The sequence below is a fragment of the Cyanistes caeruleus genome, chromosome 19 (assembly GCF_971803275.1).
Source record: "Cyanistes caeruleus chromosome 19, bCyaCae1.hap1.1, whole genome shotgun sequence".
Classification (NCBI taxonomy): domain Eukaryota; kingdom Metazoa; phylum Chordata; class Aves; order Passeriformes; family Paridae; genus Cyanistes; species Cyanistes caeruleus.
The window spans coordinates 991,060-1,013,232 of NC_141719.1; the positions used below are offsets into that span (position 1 = coordinate 991,060).

General features: G+C 48.8%; 1 protein-coding gene across 7 annotated transcripts in view; it reads right to left on the bottom strand.

The window, feature by feature from the left end:
- Positions 1-22,173, bottom strand: part of STX8 (syntaxin 8) — a 106,798-nt gene that overhangs the window by 45,344 nt on the left and 39,281 nt on the right. For all 7 annotated transcript variants that reach the window (XR_015277945.1, XM_086857087.1, XM_086857085.1 and 4 more), the window contains exon 7: positions 7,673-7,774. Coding sequence is in view for 6 of the 7 variants with exons in the window: in XM_086857087.1 (XP_086713213.1) it covers positions 7,673-7,774 (102 nt within the window). In the remaining variant the exon portion in view is untranslated. The remainder of the gene's footprint in view (positions 1-7,672; positions 7,775-22,173) is intronic.

Consider the following 22,173-nt stretch of genomic DNA (forward strand, 5'->3'; position numbering starts at 1 on the left):
TTTTGTCATTGAGCATATTAGGAAAGAAAAGGCAGAAGGAGGCAAGTTCGAGCCTCTTTGGTAATGTACAAATTAACACATTTCATCACTGTTTTCAGAAATATAAATTAATGATTTAATTCTGCAACATGTACCCTTGGAAACCAAGCCGTAAGCCGTCGCCCTTGGATGTTTCACACAATTCCATTTTTTTCCATATTGAAATATAATTAATTGCTTGGCCTTTTGCAGTGATGGACAGCTTGGGTGAGCAGGGTGCCCAGGGGCATATTTTACCAGCAGATTTGTAGGATCCCACTATGTGGGTTGACAACAGCTGCCCTAAATCTCCTGATAGGTATGAACAGGCACTGGTGAAGTTCAGTCTGTTTGAACAGCTGCATATGCAAATGTAATTAAGAAGATCTCTATTGCCTTTTGCTCCCCCTCTCCCCTCGCCCTGTCTCCTGATGGGGAGGGATGGCATTTCACTGCTCCAGGTTTCAACCTCTGCTTGATTTACATCTCACAGCCCAGTCCCAGAAATGCCACTCTCGGGGTGTCCTCACAATTGGGGCTGAGCTGCTGAACGGCCGAGGTGCTGAGCAGGGTTTTTCCTGCAATCTCTTGGGAAGCAGTCCCTAGGCAGTGTGCCCCAGGAAAGGGACTTTGCCCCTCCTGGTTTTACCCATTTGTGGCTGCCCTCCACCCTGGGTTTGTACCACACCTGCTGTGCAGCCTGGATAAACCATTTGGCTCCTGTCTCCATCTGCTGTCACCACCCAGGGATCCACCCAGGGATCCACCAATATGCAGGGAGAAGCTCTTGGGTCACCACAGATGGAAAAAGGCACAGGGGAAGGGGCTGGGGACAGTGGCTGGAGAGTGCCTGGTGGGAAAGGTCCTGGGGGACTGTGGCTGGACACGAGCCAGGACAAGAGGCCATTGGTCCCTGGGCTGTCCCTGTGGCCACAGCTCCAGGGTAGGGCCTGTCCCCTGGGCTGGCACTGCTGGGGGCACCTCCAGTGCTGGGGGCAGTTTTGTGCCCCTGATGACAAGAAGGACATGGAGGGGCTGGAGTGTGTCCAGGGAAGGGATTAGAGCTGGGAAGAGCAGCTGAGAGCTGAGGGGGCTCAGCCTGGAGAGAAGGAGCTCAGGGGGAATTCTGGCTCTGCACAAGTCCCTGGCAGGAGGGGACAGCCGGGGGGGTCGGGCTCTGCTGCCAGGGAACAGGGACAGGAGGAGAGGGAACGGCCTCAGGCTGGGCCAGGGGAGGCTCAGGGGGGAAAGCAGCAAGAATTTCCCCATGGAAAGGGAGCTCAGGCTTTGGCAGGGGCTGCCCAGGGAGGTTTGGAGTGCCCATCCCTGGAGGTGTTCAAAAAACATGTGGATGTGGCTCTTGAGGACATGGATTAGTGGTGATGCTGGGGTGACACCTCGACTTGATGATCTCAGGACCTTTTCCAGCCTTGGTGACTCTGTGATTCTGTGATTTGAAATGATCACTGGTTGAATGCACTGAGCTATGGGAGCATGGAAAAGGCTGTGGTGGCTCTGGAGGGTCTCGGTGCCACAGGATGAACTCTCATTAAATGAAACGAGCTGGTTAATGACGGCAGGACTGATGCACCCAGACCCTTTCCTTCAAACTGGGCCTTAGCCAGGACATGTATCCCAAAATTAGGGATCCCTCCAGAGCCAGAGGGGAACTGCAGCACCCACACAACTGCCACCCACAAAATGTAAGGAAAAAACAGATATGAGCAACTCTGGGCCTGTCTGACCAAGCTGGGCAGGATGGAGGCTCCAGAGCAAACCAACACTAATTAGAACAGGAAACCAAAAAGAAAAGAAGGTAGAAAACACTGGGAGTGCACTGAAGGGAAATCAGAGCACAGAGCTAACCAGGTTAGCTGGTCAGATAATGAATTTTCTAGACAAAGGAAGTGAGATGGATCCTATCCACACAGACTTCAGCAAAGTGATCCAGCCCCACGTGGGAAATCCTGAAATGAAAAACTGGGGATTAGCAGAACTGGAAGGGCAGGAAACTGGTGAAAGGGGAAGCGGCGTTGAAAGAAGGATCGGAATGGATGGAGGTCACCAGCAGAGCTCCTCCAGGAATGGTCAGCAGGCAGATCTTAGTAAATACTTTTATTAATGACCTTGGCACAAGAAGTGAGTGTGCTAATGAAATCTGCTGCTGACACAAAGCTGGAAAGCAGCACCAGCACACAGGAAAGCTGGGACTGGACGGGGGAAAAAATTGGTAACTGTGAAGATGAATGGAGGAAGGTTGAAATTCCATGAGATGGGAGAGGAAGCCACGCACTGGGGATAAACAATAGTTTTTGCTGTTAGCTGGAAAGAAAATGAACTTGAGTGAATAATGTTCAAGAGTGAGAAAAGCCCAAGCAAACAGCTCAAAACCAAAATGACTGAGGCTCCACCATGCTGGACTTGCAGTATTTCCAACAGCCAGAGAAGTGCTGGAGCTGCTGGACAAGGCAGGTTATAGGGCTTATAGAAACCCAGAGCTGTGAGAAGGCTCCAGGGATGCTGCACTTGGCTCCTGTGGTTAAACATCCAAAAGGTTTAAGTAAAATGAATTAAAAGAAATGTAAAAAAAGACTTGGCAGAAAACAGATTAATTTAGGAGATTAAAATGTAAAGACACTTGTTCAGCCCTGGAAAGCAAAAGCTGTGAGGGCACACTGGGTGATCTCTTGGACACACACTTTTGAGTGAATAAATAAAAAAGAGGAAAGAACTATTCAGGACAGCAGAACAAGGGCTGCACATGGCCATCATGAAGTATCCCTGACAAGTCCAGGCTGGAAATAAGTTTATGACCATTTCAGCCTTCCAATAGGAGTAATGGGGGGGAAAAAACAAACTTGTTCTCAGAAATTTATCGTGAAGGGATCCTCTGACCCAGAAGGTCCCATCTTTTCATTCTCAACACACACAGAGCTGACTGCACCAGGACATGCTGTGCTTCCCACCTGGAAGGGGACTCATAAAGCAAATCCAAACCACTTTTTTTTTCAAAAAAAAAACCCCTGTTTATGACTGCTTAGGTCTATCCACTTTCATCAGCTGAATCCATTCCAACACCTCAGCACAAGCTAATATTTGAGAAGTGAATAGAGTGTGAGGAGGGAACTGAGGAAGAGGAGGCAGAGAAGGCCATGAGCTGGCTGGAGGGCACAAGGACATTGCAGGAGTGAGCACCAGGCTGGGGCCACTGCCACCAGCACGGGCCTCATCTCAGGGAAATACAGGAGCTGCCAGGCCAAGAAATCTCATCCCAGCAAAGGCTGGACAGGTGACTCAGAGCAGTGCAGTTGTCAGGGAGGAATATCAGTGTAACTTCTCCAAGAGTCAGATTGCAGGAAAGGCTGATTTCATGGCAACTGAACCAGCTCCTCCTCTCCACTGAGAAAAAAACAAATGGATGGGGACTTGCTCATCTAAATACACAGGACACGTCAGAGGAACAAACCTGAGCAACTGCCATCGTAATTTATAAAACAAATTAAATCCATGGCAAAAATAAGCAAAACTTAGAACAGAGAGATCACAGAACCTGGCAGAAAAAGGCTCCAGCCTGCATGAATCATTATTTTCTGGAGGAAACCTTATATAATCCAGGCTACCCTGTTTTAAAACAAGCCAAACCTTCCAAAAACTCCAATTACTGGGTTTAGCAAAGCTCTGTTTTTAATTCAGGTGTTTTGGTAAGATTTAAAAAACAACCCACCTGGTACAGATTAATTCAATGTAGTTTATACGCCGCTTTTGGCATCCCCAGCCCCTTCCTCAGCAGGAAGGCAAAGGGGAGCTGAGAGCCTCTACCTGGGGCTGAGAGAGGTGATTAGAGTGCATTGCCATCTTGTGGAACAGGAGGAAAGCAGGGAAGGGGAAAACTGCTCAGGCACCTGTGTGCAGTGGGGTGCTGCTCTCCAGGACTCAGGTGCTGCCCCAGAAGGGGATTTGCTGTGGTTGTTCCTCGTCCTCCTCAATTATCTGAAAGGGCAGAGGGATGCACACAGGGAGAACATGGTTTGCTGCCCTCAGGCTGCCTGGAAAGGGATGGACACAGACTCATCTGACAGAAATAAAAGCTCTCTTTTTTTTTTTTTTTGTGCTTGTTTTCACCGTGACAAAGTCATGATTTTCTGTGTTGCTTCCCCAGGAAATAAAAGTAGCTTTTCTCCCTGCTACAGGAGAGCAGCAGAGAGTGACTGGGGTAGGACCAGGAGTGGAACCAGCAATGCCCAGGTTCCCTCCCCAGCTCGTGGTCTGGTTCAGCAGGACCTGGAGAGCATTTCTGACTCCACACATTGCCCAGCTCAGATGCAACCACCTCTGCACAGGTCACATCTGCCAACAGGGCTTCCAGCTGTGCCCTGAGCTACTAAAATCCCCTTGGCTCCTGCAGACACAAACACTTGAGGGTGTTCTGATCACAGCCAAAGCCTGGCTTAACCATCCTCTGCAGGGAGCTTCCTACTCGTGTCTTTAGGGAAAATAACCAAACAAAAAATCCCACTACAACACTCGAGGATGGGGGGAAAGTTACCCAGAAACATCAAACCCCTGTTTTCAGCCAGGCTGGGAACAAGGGGAGGAGGAAGGAACATCTTCTGGACTTTTCACAGACATTCCCCAGGGCTGGCCCACAGACTGAAGGAATGGCTCCTGTGGGGACAGGGAGAGAGTGGCTCTGGGGGGCTGGGGTTAAACCATGACATCCCCAGCATCTCAACAGTAATTATACTTCAATTTATTCACAAAATTTTAAATGCAGTTCTTAAGAGGACATTCTAAGGGTCAAAGTTTCTAAAAAAGAGTTACTGAGAAATAGTGAGTGTTACTCTACTGAAAGCCCTAAAGGTGCCTGAGCTGGAAGAGAGAGGACAAAGCAACCCAAGAGCACCAGAGGCTGAAAAGTCAGGATTGTGCACACAGCCATTCCTGGAGCAAAGCTGGTACAGACAGCCTGACACTTGACTGATGATCTGCGTGAACACTCTGGTGAAAGCTCAATGCAAATTTCTGAAATCTAAACAACTTATATGTCCCAGCACCCCTCCTAACACCCAGCACGCACTGGAAGGGATAAAACAATGCCAGGCAGTGTGCAAACATTTGCCTGTGGATGACTGATGATTTTCAACAACAATTTCATAAATACAGCAGGCTGGAGTCTATCCCGTGGTTATTCTTCCGCTGCCATCCCTGGGAGTTCCCAGTGCCACCAGTGTGGGGCTGCCCGAGGCCACCGAGGGAGACAGGACAGCCTTCCCTGGGCATGGCAGGGCTGGCACTGTCAGCAGCTCCTGGGCCAGCGAGAAAAATGGCACAGAAAAGCAGCTGTGAATGAAACAACCCCTGAGGGGTTGTGCCAGGCTGAGGCAGCTCCTGGGCCAGGCAGGTAATGCCAATCCCAGCACTGGGAACAGCCCCCACAGCTGGGAATGAGGTTTGCATGAGATGGAGATGTTGAAATATTGATTAAAACTGGGTTTCACCAGCAAGACTTTGATTTTATGATTATGCTGGCTGCTAACAAAGACACACCCATTAATGTATTACATTCCTGCTTGTAAAACAGGGATTATTCCATTATTCCAGCCAGTGTATTCTGCTTGTATCCACAGCCCGTGGCTCCAGCACAGGCACTCATCAGGGAAATAAAAAGACATCGTGATTTCAAAAAGGAGGGAAAAACACATTAACAGCCACATGCTGGAACAGAGTGGAGACGGCCTGAGTAGGGATGGGGTGAGCAAGGGGGAAGGCTCAGCACTTCACCCTGCTTTAAATCCAAAGTAAGACACCAAATCCAAAGAGTTACTGAAGATTTTATCAATTTAAATGATAAAAAGGCACAATGACAGAGTCCCCTGGCAGGTGCCAGTTTTCCTGCTGCTTGGCCTCATTCCAGGGATAATCATATGTACAGGTATTTCTCATATGAATCCTCATATGAGGGTATTTCTCATCTCCATACAGCACTTCATTCCAGTGTCAGGGGTAAGGGTGGAAAAGGGATGGGAACCCGTGTCCTCAGCAGTGCTGCTCCAAACCTCTGCCTGGGCAGGGGGGAGCAGCCATCTGAGGCAATATGGTGTTTACTTATGCCCAAATTGTTATGCAAACACAGGAAGACCTATGGGAGCAGAGGGAACAGGCACCAGAGGCAGCACTTCTCACCAAAGCAAAATGTTTTTCAATGTGCAAAGGGTGAGAGAGGTCACCCCCAAGCAATCCTCCCAGCCTTCACTTCTCCCATCCTCCTCCTCTGAAATCCCCCAGGCAGCCAGGATGGGCTTCCCAGGTTAAAGAGACAGCCTCATCATGCAGCAACAGGTCTGGGGCTGCACTTGCATGAGGAACCTGAAGATGGGGAGAAATCCCGCGTGGATGCCATGGGACTGACTCCCTGGCCACCCCCCAGATCGAGCTGAGCTGCCCTGGACTCGTGAGGAAAACGAAGCCACAGGAATTAAGGGGAGCCTCCAAAGGCACACAGGGGTACTCAGCATCATTCAAGTGCACTTAGTTTTAAATTAAATCCATCTTGCATCAACATTCACGATCTAAAATAAAAGAGTCAGTCATGAACTCTGTAGTCACGCCTTTAATTCCATCTGCAGTTGGTACGAGAGAACTCGGAGACAAATGACTCTGACAAGTCAACTTTAACCTCCAGAAGAAGCCACAGGTTTTCATCAGCCTACATCAACCAAGCTTTCAAAACGTTATCACTGATGGAGAACCAAATAAATCCCTGGAATTTTCAGTGCTGGAAAGATGCTTGATTGCCAGTCTAAGCTGGGGAGCTTCTGCAGCCTCACTCCACAGAATGAAATCTCCCTCCAGCCACAAACAGGTTGTGACCACACCAGCCCTTGGCTTTCTCTTTACTGAACTACATAAACCAAATTTCAACAACTTCTGACTGTAAGTCAGATTTCTGTAGAGAACTGTGAGTCTTCCAGCACAATAAAAACCACAGACACCAGAACCAGACATACTGCTTCCAGAACTAAACTGCCACCACCTCCCCAGGGACTTCACCCCTCAGCCAGTCCCTCTCCCTACATAAAGACATTTTCTGCCACCATCAACAGCATCCTCTCCTGGTCAGTGCTACCAACCCTCAGCTCTTCATCCAAACCTGCCTGTGATTATCACCTCTCCTTGGCTGGCTGGAGAGGGAGCCCAGTTTAGCTTCAACAGCCTGCACATCACTTCACGAGTCACCAGGAAGGACTGCATGCCTGGCAGGCTCTGAGTGCTGCTGGGTTAAGAGCTCATTCCTGCAGGACACCCCAGGAGCTCTCCTGCCGCCTCGCTCCCCGCTGTGCCAGCTTTGTGAGAGCTGGTAGCAAGTTTGTGTAAAGCTAATTAACATGCACCGCTCTAATTTCAACCCATTTCATACAATCAGGATATTGTGCAATGCTGGAGTCAAATGGCTCAAGGAAATTAACTGCACCAGCACTTCAGCACCGCCAGTCAAACCTGCTGGAGATGTTCGGCGTGCTGGGGTTTGTGCCTCTGAAAGAAGCTGTCCTCGGTGGGGAGCGCATTGCACAGCAATTAGCAGCAGTTAATAATGCACATCATCGGTTAAGAACTGCCCTGGTATCGAGTGATTTGTGCTGGAGCCATTTCCTACCGCAGGACGTTGATTTCTTGTCCACCATCTTCACATGCCGTGTCTGGTTGCGCAGCCGGTCGTCCGTGTTCTCCACCAGGTTCGTGAGATCGTCGATGATCTCTGGGGAAAGAGGAACAGGGACATGAAATCTGAGCCCACAGCACCCCTGAGCAACTCTGAGCTCAACCACCCTCCTGCTGAAAGCTCCAGAATGGGAAGCAGCTGCATCCTGCAATGGGACAGACCAGTGCTCACATCACTGAGGTCCAGATCCCGGGAGAGCTCCACTGCGGCTGTGGAGGAGAAAGTACAGCCTGAAGTGGAGAAAATACAGCCTGAAACAGCAGCATCAGTCTGGGAGGTCAGGGAGTGCAGGGTGAGGGCAGCCATGAAGCTGAGGTGAATTCCCTCACTGAGCCAAAGTGAGGAAATTAGTGCCTATGCGATAGGAAATCTGGAATTTCAGTCCCTGGAACAGCAGCTCAACACTTGGTCACAACATCATCACTAAACCACATCCACCATCTTCATAAAGGCTTCTGAGAGCACCCAGTGCAGTCCTGACCATGCAGTCACTGAGGCCACAAAGTCCTGCCATGGTTCCCTCCTGGAGCTGTGGGTCTGGCAGCTCTCCCTGCTGCCCACAAAGTCCTCTGGGAAAAGGCAAGTGGGCAAACTTTCCCCTACATCGAGTTTTAAGAGAGGAGAAAGGAAAACTTCAAGCCAAGCCACCCTCAACCTCCTGTAAGTGATGGCTTTAATTTTGTCATGGAAAGCAAAGCTGGTACAAGGCTTGCAGTGAGAGTGGTTGATGGGATGGCTGAAAATTGAAAGCCACATTCAGGCACTAAATTTCCCTCTCACTGCCTGTTACGCTCTGATTTCCCTGGAACACTCAGCCAGTGCTTCTGGTGTCTGAACACACCATGTCTGGCTGCCCTCGGGCCCGCAGGTAGGAAAGGCTTCCTTTGTGCAGGATAAATCAGCAGAGGACAGCAGCCAAGCCCTGAGTGCTGCTGCACAGCCTCTTGCTCTGCTTCCAGCACCCTCCCCACTATTGATCCCCACCTCTGTAAGTCCTGCCTGCCTTTGAGCTGGCCTTGGGGACAGTGGCTGTGCCCTCGGCTCCTCTGTAGCCCAGCAGGGCCTGGCCCTGCAGCTCTGCCCTGAGGAAACCCTGGGTTCAGTGGCCCTTAAGCAACACAGAGCACACAGCACCCAGTTAGCAAGGCTAAGTGATATCCTGCCCAAATTTATGGATCATAACCCTGCATGGATGATGGTAGAGGGTTAAAGAACATTTAAAGAACACAACTCCCGTCAACAGGACAGGGCTCTTATTATTAAGCCTTTATTGTTTTGACTGTATTCCTTCAAACAAAACATTTCCCAAATGTTGCTACAAGGAAAAAGGGGATGACAGTGAAGAGGACATTCCTTGTACCTCCCAAACTTCCCTGTGACACAAGGAGCCCTTGTCTTTACGAGAGTAGTGCCAGGGTGCAACATCAGTTCCTGCAGCTTCCCTGCTGTCTTCCCCGTGACACCAGGCATTGAATGGGAATGGTTTTCTCCACTATTCACCTTCCCAGAGTAGATCACAGAAACTCCTGAGCTGGAAGAGACCCACAGGGATCATGGGTCCCTGCCCAGACCCCGCAACAATCCCACCCTGGGCATCCCTGGAGCACTGTCCAAGCTCTCCTGGAGCTCTGGCAGCCTCAGGGCCGTGCCCATTCCCTGGGGAGCCTGGGCACCCTCTGGGGGAAGAACCTTTCCCTAAAATCCAACCTAATCCTCTCCTGACACAGCTCCAGCTGCTCCCTCAGGTCCCAGATGTTCATTATGGAGGGTGTTTATGTTCTCAGTCTTATCAAGGAACAAGCATTGTATCAAATACAGATAAAACCAGCCTGATTGTACATAGAGATAACAAAAAGTACATAAAATTATCAAAGTTCTGCAGGCACAAAGGAAACGTCCAAGGCACATGAAGCACGCAGGTTTTGCTCTCCCGGAGAGCTGAGACATTTGAGCATCGTCCTTGCAGTGCGTGTTTCCATCTGCTCCACAACACTGTCATCTCCAGTGAATCCCTATGTAAAATGATATCAGCATCTAAAATATCCTGTACTTTGAAAATATACAGCTTTCCTAAAACATCAGCTCCTGATTCATGTCCTGCAGACCAAACCATCCCTGAATCCCCACGAAGGGAGGGCAGAGGGCAAACATCAACCACTTCCCTGTGTTTTATCCTCTGGATCTGACCCATGCACCCCACCAAAACTCTTCCATTCCAGACACAAACCCTCCATATTTCTAAAGTTGTTTGCAATACTAAAAATTATTGTTCATCAATAATTTCACACACAGTATTGTCCATCCTACACCAAAACACATTTTCCCAAGGGATGGGAGGCGCTTTGTTTGAGCTACAAGGTTTGTTCGGTTTGCAGTTCAGATATTCTCTCTCCTCCCCCTTCCACCCAATTTTCCCAGGTCTGACATCTGCAAAGCCAACAATATTTTGGGGAAACATTATCTGTCCTGCATGATTCAGCACACAGGAAGAGCAGGACAATGCTGCCTGCAAGGGCAGGACTGCTCGTGTTTGCCTCTCCATGAAAAAAAATGCCGCAAGTTCCCATCGTTGTCAAGGACAAAGTGATAAGCATGCTTGGGAAATTGGAGACTTTCCTCTGCCAACACTGACCAGACCCTCCTTGAAAAACATCCTGGTGAACAAGCTGTAGCTAAATGAGAACAAATGTGAGCAGGAAAATTTTCTGTCATCATTTCAAAGCCCAAGGCAGTGCAATTGGGAGTCTGTGTAGAGCGTCTCCTTTCCCCATCGCCCTGCCAGGACTCATTTCTGAATCAAAGGATGGCCCTGGACACCCTGCAAGAAGCATTTCTCCATATATATATATATATATATATTTATATTTATAACATGTTTTGTGACACAGTCAGGTTCCTGGGGAACAGGGCATTTCACCAAACACACAGCCCAAAGCTCCACAAGCACCCAGACCATTGATGTCTCAGTTGGGACCTGGAGAATTCTGGAGTGCTCATGGCAGGACCTGGAGGTCTGAGCAGCTGCAATGGAGAGGAAGCACAAGGAGGTTCTGACCCCGCTCCCAGCTGAGCCAGAAGTCCAGCTCAGCAAGTTCCCCAGGCCAGAGTGCCCTTGAGGAGAAACATCCATCCATCCATCCATCCATCCATCCATCCATCCATCCATCCATCCAAGCACAGGGCAGCACTCAACCTCCCTGTGAATGAAATGTTTCTCCCAATGCAAAGGAAATCAGTGTTGGATAAGGCAGAGTAGGAAATCAGCAATGGATTTCCAAGGTGGGCACCAAGTAATCTATGGCTAAGGAACTCCTCAGAGCACTGACACTCCACAGGTTCCCACCTTTCCTGACCCATCTCTGCCCTTCAAGCTGGCAATTCCATGTTCTATCACCTCCCATTTAGCTGGCTGTGCAAGGAACAGGCTAAAAAAAGATGGAGAGAGACCTGAAAAGAGGGAAGGAGCCAGGTCCCCCCGGCGGGAGGGAGCAGACGGGGAAGGCAGGCTGGCTGCTGGTGACCTTCCAAAGGACATTCCTGTAACATGGCACTGCAAACCACAACTCAGCCAGGAACACAAATTTAGCCAAGGTCTCCTTTCAGGGAAGCAGGATCTTGAAGCAGAAGATAAAAACCCAGTGCCCAACCCCAGCACTAAACTCGGAGTCACTTAAGCACAGCTGAAGTGGGAGAAGTTTGAAGGTCAGTGCTGGAGGTGAGCGTGGCCAGGAGCTGCTCCCTCAGCAGGAACTGCTCAAAACCCCCTGTCACAGCTGTCCCCATCCCTGCACACGTGTCCCTGTGCTGCAGCACCAGCCACCAGCCAGGCAGGAGGTTTTGGAGCTGACAGGAGCTGAGGCAGCCCAACATTCCCCATGGGAAGTGTCCGGCCCCCACAGGAAAGCAGAGGCACTCCACTCTCCTCACCACCTGTCCCTACACATCTGGGAGCTTTTCCTGGTGATCCAAGCTATAAAAGCTGGGATGGAGCCCTCAACAAGGGCAGGGTTTCTTCAGCTACGTGTCAGACAGCAAAGTAACGGTGGGATCTGAGGGCAGCACGGACAGAGAGGACAAAAGTCATGGCAGCTCTTCTCTGGGGACACAAGCATGGCTGTAGTGCTTTCCTGGTCCCTGCAACCATGGAGAGGGCAGGGGCAGCCCCTCAGGAAACCGGGATCAATCCCACACATGGGCCTTACAAAGAAAACACTCAAGGAAGGAGCAGCAAAGCCAGCACATGACAGGAAAAATGTAGGGTGATATGTTCTGAAATACCTGACTTTTTTTTTTTTTTGTTCAAAATCACACAGCAGCGGTTTTTGATCTTAGGCAATGTGTCCTGGACAGTGCAGAGCAGGCTGAGCGTGGGTCCAGGTCAGAAGAAGCATCCCTGAGGAAGAGGTGGGAGAGGCTGGAAGGGCAGCCCTCTCCCATTCCAACATAACTCTGCCTCCCAGGAAGGGGAGAGGTGTTTACTGGAAAAAGCCTGAGCAAAGTGAGAAAAACCTCCTCCTATTTTATTTTTTTTTTTCCCAAAACCAAATAAATTTTCATTTTCTTTAATAATTTGCATTAAAAGTGCAAAGGAACAACCTGGCAGCAGTGGTAAGGGTGGACTTACACACATCCCTGAAACCACATCTGCTAAGAGCTGAAAAAAGGAAAGATTTATGTAAAGGACACCAAGGGAAAACAGATGATAAAAAATTGAGCAGAAGAAATTGTATGGGATCCTAGGAATTTCTCAGGAAAAAAAGCTCATTCCTCATTTCCCTCTTCCTTCAGAGACTTTGCCGCTGCCATGAAAATCAGAAATGTTCTGTTTTAGTTGCTGAAATCACCGGTACCTCCTGCAAAAGCTGGTTGTGCTTCTCTCCAGCCACGGCATGGATAATTTCAGTGCCTCCCGTGGGCCAGGAGCCCCCCAGGCCAGAGCTGTAACTCATCCCTGCAGGAAGGGAACGCAAAGCCGGAGCCACACCAGGTGCTGGAGCAGCCTGAGCTGTCCAAACAGATCCTTCTGCTCTTCTCCTCTGCTTCCCCTCCAAAGGCCACAAGCTCAGGCCCTGGGCTCGCCCCCAGCCCCGAGCAGCAGCACAGCCCAGCCACAGCTCCCCCAGCAGCACTCCCAGCTGCCTTTCCCACATTCCCAACGTCTCTGCTGACATTCCCAGCAGCCCTTCCCATCGCTCTGGGGCCGGACGCCTCTGGCAGCCCCATCTTCTGTGTCAACTCAGCCATCAAGTCTTTCTACAGCTGGCCAGAAGCTTTCCAAGGGAACAGTTTTCCCTGGAAAGCCACTTGGCAGATGGCAAAACCAGCCCGTCCCCCCGCCAGCACTTCACCTCCTCGAGGGTGCCCTTTGTGCTGGAACTCCTCCCTGGCCAGCCTGAAGGGAATAATCAAATGAAATTCTGTTTTGCCAACAAAACGAGGAGCCCAAACTTTTCCAGAGATCAGGAGCCTCTGCTGCAGCTCTCTGAGCCACTCTGCCTTTCCTCCCTTGCCAGCCCCACTGTGCTCCAGTGGATAAAGGAGCAAATGGACTGTCAGGGCCCGAGATCCCACCAGAAATTAATATTCCACCATCCTCTGCAGGGCCCCAGCAGCAGCCAGGACACAGAGTTACAGGACAGGGCTCAAGGTGCACATTCCAGCCAAAAAAGCCTCACTTTGGAGAGGACGAGGCCCAGCGTGGGGCAGCACGGGACACGGCGCTGATCCTGTCCCTCCGTGATGTTCCTCCTGCTGAGGAGCTCCTTCATGACAGCTCAAACACCTGATTCTGGGGAACTGAGCAGCTCCTTACGGGAGTGAAAGCCAGGCAGAGGCAGAGCTAGAGAGCATGAGGAACCTGTTCCATTTTTCAGGAAACCATGGGGCGTTTCTCGAATCTTTCCTCACTCAAGAGCAGGAAAATGACCCAGTTCCTTTCCATCCTGTGTCTCCCTGTCTCTCCCCGTGTCCCACACAGCTGAACCACCTTTCTGAGGGCACATGAATTGCTTGGGTTTTTTTAAATCCCTCTCCCTAACTCATGGAATTCCTTGGGAAGGATGACCATCTCTTCCCATGAAGTAGAACAGGTTTTAGAGTTCTACATACATGACTTAACACTGATTGATTTTTTGTTTGTTTGTTTGTTTTCTTTTAAAGAGCCACATTTGGTTTTGGCAACTCCATCTTTGACCTGCACCCATTCTGTCCGTGGAAATGAGAAACTCAAAAAAAAAAAACCCAAGCAAAAGCAGCCACATGAAATTCAGCACTGGAAGAGAGAAACAAACCTGAGGTTTGATCAGTTTAGCAGAGCGGTGCTGCTGACCAAACGTTTCCTTAGAATTGTTTGGATTTTCCGTGGATTGAAATTTATGGATCACTCAATAGCATTTATCGATGAGTAATGCACCTCCATGGCCTACCCCACTGAGTCATGGAAGACTCCAGTCAGCCCTAAGAAAACACACAGAGAACTAAAATCCCTACACAAAAGCAATTACAGTAAGGCTGGAATTTAGTGGAGAAGCCAAGCAGGCTTTCCCTCCCTCCTTCAGGTCTCTGGTGCCTCAGGAGAAGAGCTGGATACCAAAGCAATGAATCATATAGGGAATGCCAACCTCTATATGTTCAAACCCCATAATTACATGTTAATAAGAAAGCAAAGCATTGTTCCAAGTGCCAGGGCTGTGAAATGAAGATTGCAAATAATGGAAGCACATCAGGAACCTGAAGAACCTCAGCACGATGTGCCAGCTGTAATGTCAAGGCAGAGTGAAAAGAGAAAAAATGCAGTAAAAAGGTACAAAGCCAGGAATCCTAATTTCTCTCCCTGGCTGCAGCCGTGGCAGGCTTTTGCAGCCCCTGTGAGGTGTGCAGCTCCCTGTGCCAAAGGCAACACGGGAATGCACTCCTGGGCTTCTCCTTCAGCTCCACCTCAGCTCCCCATGCTGCTCATGGCTCCACACGGCACTGGGACACCAACACCCCCTGCCCTGCTCATTTCTGCACTTCCAGCAAACACCTAGAGTCCTCCCTCCACCATCCCAAATTTAACTGAGGACATTTAATCTCTTCTTTGGCAGAACTTCCTGTAAGCATTAAAATCCCCAAAAATACAAATTTCTCCAAGGGGTCAAACCAGCTTGTTCCTCTGTGTTCCAGTTGCCTCACTCTTTAGCTCTTTTAATTAACAGGGATCATGATGGGCCTTGGGGACAGGAGGGTTCAGAAGTTCTGCTTGGGCTCCTGCTGGGAATGTGTCAGGATGTGAATCGGAGGTAAAGTTTATAATTCCTACAGGAATATTTCTGTTACAAAGGTGAGCACAGCAGGGAGGCCAGGGGGGATCTCCATGAGCTCCAGGTGGCACAGGGACATTTCCCAGCCTTCCCTGTCCCTGTCCTGCTGGCAGAGGAGCAGGAGCTGTGTCCAGGCCCCAGCCCTACTCCGTGCCCAGGTCACATCCCGAGGCACTCCATGCTTTCCTGGCAGAGCCTCCCAACTGGAGGAGCTCCAGGCCATGCCATCTCCTGCCTGAGGAACTCTTCCAGAGGATCAGCAACTCCTTCATTTCCAGGACTGCTCCTGCCTCCTGGAGCTCTTGACAGCAGTGACAAAGGCACAGAGTGGAGAGCACGAGCTGTCCTGAGCCCTCTGCCCTCTGCCTGCCCGTGGGAGGTGAGGAGCAGCCCCAGGACCCAGCCCAGAGTGCCCAGGACCGGCCCTCACCTTCCCCCAGCCAAACCCTCACCACCCTCAGGGCTAACACGTGCCAAAACAGGAGGAACCTGTTTGTTCTGCCACAGAGAACCTCGCCACCTGCTCCAAGGACGTGTCCAGGCCTGCTGCTTCCAGCCCACCCCACCTTCTACCCTGCATTCACCCTTCCTGAAAGATCTGACTGTATCTGGGTCAAGCTTTGATACCCCCAGGCAACACAGGACACTTCATCCTCTCGAAAGCAGGTCCAGGAGCAGCAGATGGTGACTGGAGAAGGCGTGGAGGTGACACAGAACCAGCCAAGGATATCAGCTGTGGAAGCCCTCACCAGCTCATCCTCAGCTACAGAGCAACACTGGGAAAACAAACACTGCTATCAGTTCCAGCTCACAGTTATTAGTTAAGAGTTGTTATTTTAAAAGCACACACTGAGAAGTTTTCCCTTCTCCAGCTGCTTATTTTGTTTGATTCGAACAAAACCCATGGACATTAATTTTAGCTGTACTTAATTGAATAATTTCTCCGGGGAATGGTTCAGGGACAGTTTTAATGCAGGCTGTTTCCAAGAGCCATTACTAATTGGCATCTACCACAGCCCCAGTGTGCCAACCAAAATAGTACTTTTGAATGTTACTGGAACTGCTCTCAGCCCAGATGTGTTGAGAACTCGCAGTGATACAAGGCAGGCAAGAACCATATTCACATGATACAGCATTCTGAGTTTCCTCTCCCAGTTATCTGCAAGGAGATTAAAGTCTCCTTCCCTGGAAGTATTTGAGTGTAAAGCCATTTGTTCCTCCTCCTTGCTCCCAACAAGTGACCCTTGCTTTTACTCACCGTGTTTAAGGCACAGCAGCGCAGTCACCTGAGATCAAACACAGCTTTAGAACAAAAATATTCTTCTAGAAATTATAAAAAGTTGCCTCCAGTTTACAGCACTGGCTGAAGTCCCCAGGGCACTGTTCTGGGCTCTCCAAGCTCACAGCACTCACTGGGCTCTTTGCACTTGTAATTAATATTTATTTGTATTCAAATCCCAAATCCAAGTGCCCCAGCAACACAAAGAGAGATTTTGGGGCCAGACTACTCAAAATTCCAGCAAAATCTTCAAGTTATAGGGACAATGTCACCAAATTATTTTCCTACAGAGGTGACTCTGGGAAAAAGCAAGGAAATCCTGCTAATAGATAAAATACCCATAAAATCTGCATGTCTAGGAAAGCCTGGAGCACTGAGAGGCTGGAAGGCCACTTACATGGCTATAACAAATCCCTGCCAAGCAAAACACTTTTCCTGCTCCAATGTGTTTGTGCCCTGCAAGCTTACAGCAGAAAATGAAAGGATAGAAGCTGTTCCAGACTCCACATTTGTCTGCTTTCCCTTTATCCAAAATCTACGATAAAATCAGGATTGTTTAAAATATTGCCTTCAGAAACTGTTGGTAGCTCTCACTTCTGCTTCCTTTTAGCAACTTTCATTTTCCCCAAGTTTTTACACCATTGCAACCCTTTTCCATAGATATCAACAGCTTTCATTACAAATACACATCAGTTGCCACAATTTCCTAAGGTGGTTTAGCAAATCCCCATAAAACACTGTTTTGGCTGCTAAACACCTCAAGCTGAGGTTTCCATTTCACAAAGAAAGAAACCAGCAAAACCCCACAAATGTACCAAAATACCTACAACCAAAACAACCAACAGCAAAATAAAAACACCAAAAAAAGTCCAACAGAGCTACGTTATAGCCCATAAAACACTATTTGGCTACTAAACACCCTAAGCTGAGGTTTCCAGTCCATTTTGCAAAGCAAAGAAAACCAAAAACCCCACAAAAATACCAAAACAAAAACCATAAAAAGTAAAAAGTAAAAAATTTAAAACTCTGTGTTATACTCCACACAGATGTTGCCACTTTTAAGATCTCCTTGGCAATTCCTGCTCCTACACTTCATAAAAGGTGGACCCGCCCCAGGAACGTAACACAATCCTTGTGGGTACCAACAAACCAGCCTTTAGTCCACGGAGAAAAACACCAAATGCAACAGTGAGCACCCCATCCACTCTGGTCACAGCCACCTCCACCCAGCTCTACACCTTCCTGCCATGAGAAAAAAAACAATTCTCAGCTGTTGCCTCAGTGGCAAACACCTTCAAAGAAAGGAGTACTGAAATTCCTGGGATGTCAGGCAGGATGGCTACACTCATTCCAACTGAAATGAAGGAAAACTCAACCCAAAAAGCAGGACCAGGCATCCCCCAAGGGTTAACTGCAAGGCCATTCCCAGCCCCACACTGCTCACAACAGAGAGCTTCTCAACATTAAAAATCCAAGTCCAACACTTCATTGGTGCCATGGCCCCTACAATGGAAAACCATTCAACAACTGCAGATCGAGCGCTCTTGGTTTTGACGCTTTAGATTAAAGGAGGTTGGAAAAAAGGAGCAGCAGTGCTCCTGGAGAGCAAACCATGGAGCTTGAGGAGCAGAACAGGGATGGATGCTGACCACAGCTGGGACTCGGGCTGAAGGGGAGCCTTCCTTTCCTTCCAGCTTTGCTCATTGTCAGGGCAGGCAGTGCCCCTGTCCCGTGGCATTGACACAAGGACCAGCAGCCACCACATCCAGGGGGGTTCCTGAGGTGACCAACACAGGACAGAGCTCATGCCCTACCACCCTCACCCTTTAAAGGAAGATGGGGCTTGGTATTTCTTCTTTTTTTAAACTGGAAATGTGCCTTAGGAATCCAACGAGCACCTTCCGCAGTCAGACCAGCCTGACCCTCCACGCTGTGTCTGACAGAGTGACTCAGCCATGGCCAGTTCCCCACCAGTACCTTCTGCAGAACTCCAGCATCAGGCAGGAGCAGATGCAAAGTTTAGGGTAAAAAAAGCTCCACTGGTCTAGTCCTGGCTCTGAATCATGGGAATGCTGTCATCAGGCTCAGAATTCACACAGCTTTTGGAGTACCGGGAGTCCACACAATCTTCTGAACAACCTCAGTGCACCAAGCCTGGGGAGATGCCACCCTGCAGCACATTCCCATGTGATGACAAATCAGTGACAAACACGGCAGAGGAGGTCATGAGGCCAGCAGCAAAGATCTTCCTCACCCCTTACACCAACAGGAGCTGGTAACTCCAGGGAAGTTCCCCAAAACCACACTCAGAATGACCAAACACCTCTGCCAAGTGCTAAAAGCTGATTGCCACAGGTCCTGCAGGTCTGTCCATCCACTCTGCACATCCACAGTTAAACCTCTCCTAAAATACCTCAGCCCCACCTGAGCACTGAGGGACTTGTTTCACTCTGCTCAAGAGATTTAGAGCAGAGGAAAAGGCAGACCCATGATCAGAGGGATGTGCAGAACACAACTGCCATTTTAATAAACGCTCGCGTTGGGAAGGAGCCAGCAGAGCATCAGAGTGTTCACCACAAGAGCATCATGCTGTGGACAGCTGCAGGGCATTATCCTCTTGGATCACAAACGAGGAGGAAAGCCACTTCAGAACTGGGCTATCAATCATGGGAGGAACCAGAGAACTTGCAAGTGCTTCATGGTTACAGTATTGAAAGCAGCTGATAAAGCTAAGGTCAACCCAGGCATCTGGGACTAATCTCCAGCTGACACCCTTCATCAAGCTCCACTGGAATCAGTGATAAATTGAGTAAATTAGCAAGAGGAATACATCACCTAACAACATGTTTAGAGCTGGGCAAATAGCAGGAACTGGATGCCCTGCAGTGATGGTGCTCCTTGGGTCTCGCTGGCATCAGAGTCCTGCCTGCCTAGCCACCTGCCCAGGAGAGTGACAGGCCAAGAGCACAGAGACACATCTCCAGAGCTGATGGCTCAAAAATATTCCATTCTCAGTCTGCAGCCATGGAAAAAGTTCTGATTACTCAGGGAAGTGGTTAAAACAACAGAAAGGCTGGAAGAACTTCCACAGATAAGACGACCTCGAGTCTACGCATCCCCGTCAGCCTTAGCTAATGATTTTCTTTCTTCCCACTTCCTTCCACCAAGAGCTGTGCCAACTTTCCACATGCCCTCCCATGGATTTTCTGCAGATGTGGCTGAACACTCGGTGTTTGGGGTGGCTCTGTGCCCGTGGATTTCTGCAGAGCAAGAGGAGGCTGTTGATCAGAGGGAACCCTTCCACAGCTGCTCTGCTCCCCAGTGATTTTGCCTTTCCCTTTTCCCTTTGCTGGAAGGAGCCTGAAGGACTCCGTGGCACGATCTGCACCAAGCTGAGGGGCTGGTGCCACCGGGCTGAACTCTGATCCCCACACACAAATCCTGAATTCCAGTGTGACAAACCCCAGCACAGGAAGGAAACCTCGAGCCTCCACTTTATCAAGCTGCACAAACAGGGATTTATCAAACTGCAGAGATTGCTGGGGCTCTCTGATTGCTTCGCCTGCAAGTGTCTGCAGGACTGCTTTGATGGCTCTCAGCGCATGGGAACAAGTGAGCACAGGACCTGACTGCAGCAGCCAGAGTTCAACACTAAACAATGTCTTATTAGCCACAAATACATTGTTTCCAAAGAGAAATTAATTTTAAAAAGTAGATAGATAGATAGATAGATAGACAGACAGACATATATATATGGCAAAAGATTACCTGCTAGTTCTATGAGTGTAATCCCAAAGTTGATTTATTTAATTACTCAGTTTAGGACATCCCGCTTTAAAAAAAGATACACTGATACCACAAAAGGCAGTTTTAGCCCAGGGTCTTTATTTTTTTTCCAGATTTTTACCTAGGAAAAACACCCATTTTTGTCCTTTGTTAAACCTGCTTTTTACCATACTTGTACTCATCTGTTGCTCCACAACCCGGAATAAAGGCAGAGACCTTTCTGAATAGAGCAAATACCAAATATCTGAGTGCACAGAACGTGCCTCTGCTACAGTAAAGAGGCTGTGCTGCAGAGGCTGAGCCTGACCAGAACTGAACACCAGTAGGATCATTAGTCCCAAATAAAGAGCCACAAGCTTTTTACATCTCCAGTTTTAATAAATCCCAATAAACCCCATTATATTTCCTAAGGCAACTTGAGGATGACCTGCCCTGCAAGGTCTGCCCTTTCTACCTTTGAGGCTATGATCTCAATTTTAAGACATCTGGTAGTACAGACTCCTCATGTTTGCTCTTCCCATATGGGCTGGGAGAAAGTTCTGGATGTTTTCATCATTTCTCTGCAAGGACAATGAACTCTTGTTGCATTGTTTCCAACCCAAATAATTCTGAAACCCAAACGGGCATTCATGGGTAGATGCATTGTACAAATCTTCATGAGCACAAAGGATCACATTCAATGGCTTGGCTGAGGCCATTGTGTTTCTCTCTTTAAAAAGATGGTTTGGACATTAAACACCACTATTAAACCCTTTTCCAGTTCAGTCATGACCTTGTAGCCTGGTTAGACCTTTCCCCCTGTAGTGGGTGAACAAACCTGCACCACCTGGGCCTTCCTGCACCCCCCTGGAAACAGGGATAATTCTACCATCAGGAAAAGGTGTCAGTTTGTCAAACCAGAAAACATGAGCCTCTGTCTTTAGCTGTGAAAATCAGGGAAACGTGGTCATTTCCAAGTGAGTGCCTGCAGCTGTCCCCACACTCCCCAGGTTTCAGCAGGAGCAAAACCCAAACCCGCTTTAACCTGCACTGATTGTGTGAAATGCAGAATTTGATTACTTGACATTTTGTAAAACCTTAGGAAGCCCCAGTACAGGCAGTGTCAGGTGCTCCAAAATCCACAGGGGACTCGCAGCCTGGCCACACTCCCAAGTGTGCTGAGTTTGAAGCTCCACATCCCCTGCAGTATTTCAAGACTTCAGATGTTGGGTTCGGGGCCTCAGCCTTAAATTATTTTTTTCAAACCCTCTTAAAACGCATGTAATCCTTTGTTTTCTTTGTGAGGAGAAAGGTTTCACATCTGGACTGTCAACCTGCATTCCACAGCATTAGCCTGGCAAACCAAAGCAGCTGAGCTGTAAATCTCCCAGAAGAGAACTTGTCATGGAAATCGAAACTCAGCATTAACTGTGGGCCCAGTTCAGCAAGAAAGCCAACATAAAACGCCAAAACAATGCAGGCAGCCCCAAGACAACTCTGGAAATGAGTCCTGCTGTCTGAGAGAGCAAACCAACCTCATCTAACACCTCAGATTGGAGCAGAATCACTTACCTGGGTTTGATCCCAAGCAGGCACCTAAGAGCCCACTGAGAACAACTCCCACAGTTGAATTTTGCAGCATTTTCTCCAGTCAGTGCCCTGATTTCACGAGCAGAGTGCAGTTTCCAAAGGTGCTTTGTGAGAGCTGAGTGCTCAGACCCTGTGATCCCCCTTTTCCCTTGGGCTCCCACTCTGCTGTTTAAAGATTTTAATTTGTCCAGCCAGATTTCAAGAGAAATCCAAATGCCAGCAATGCAAAACTGATTCAGCAACAAAAGGGTGTAGAACAGCAAAAATAATAAAAATAAAAGTATCAGAATTGGCCAGGACAACAGCATGTTACCAAGTGTCTCAGCTAAGGTCATAAAAAAGTGTTAATGTCACATTTTTTGATCATTGCAGCATGTATTTGTTAGGTTTTTAGACTGAAAAGTCAGCTGCTAAAAAGAAATCAATTTCTGCCAATAATTTGTTTCCTTTAGAGGGAAAGCAGTTTTGGAAAAAGACAGCTTGAGGTTAATTCAGCTCTG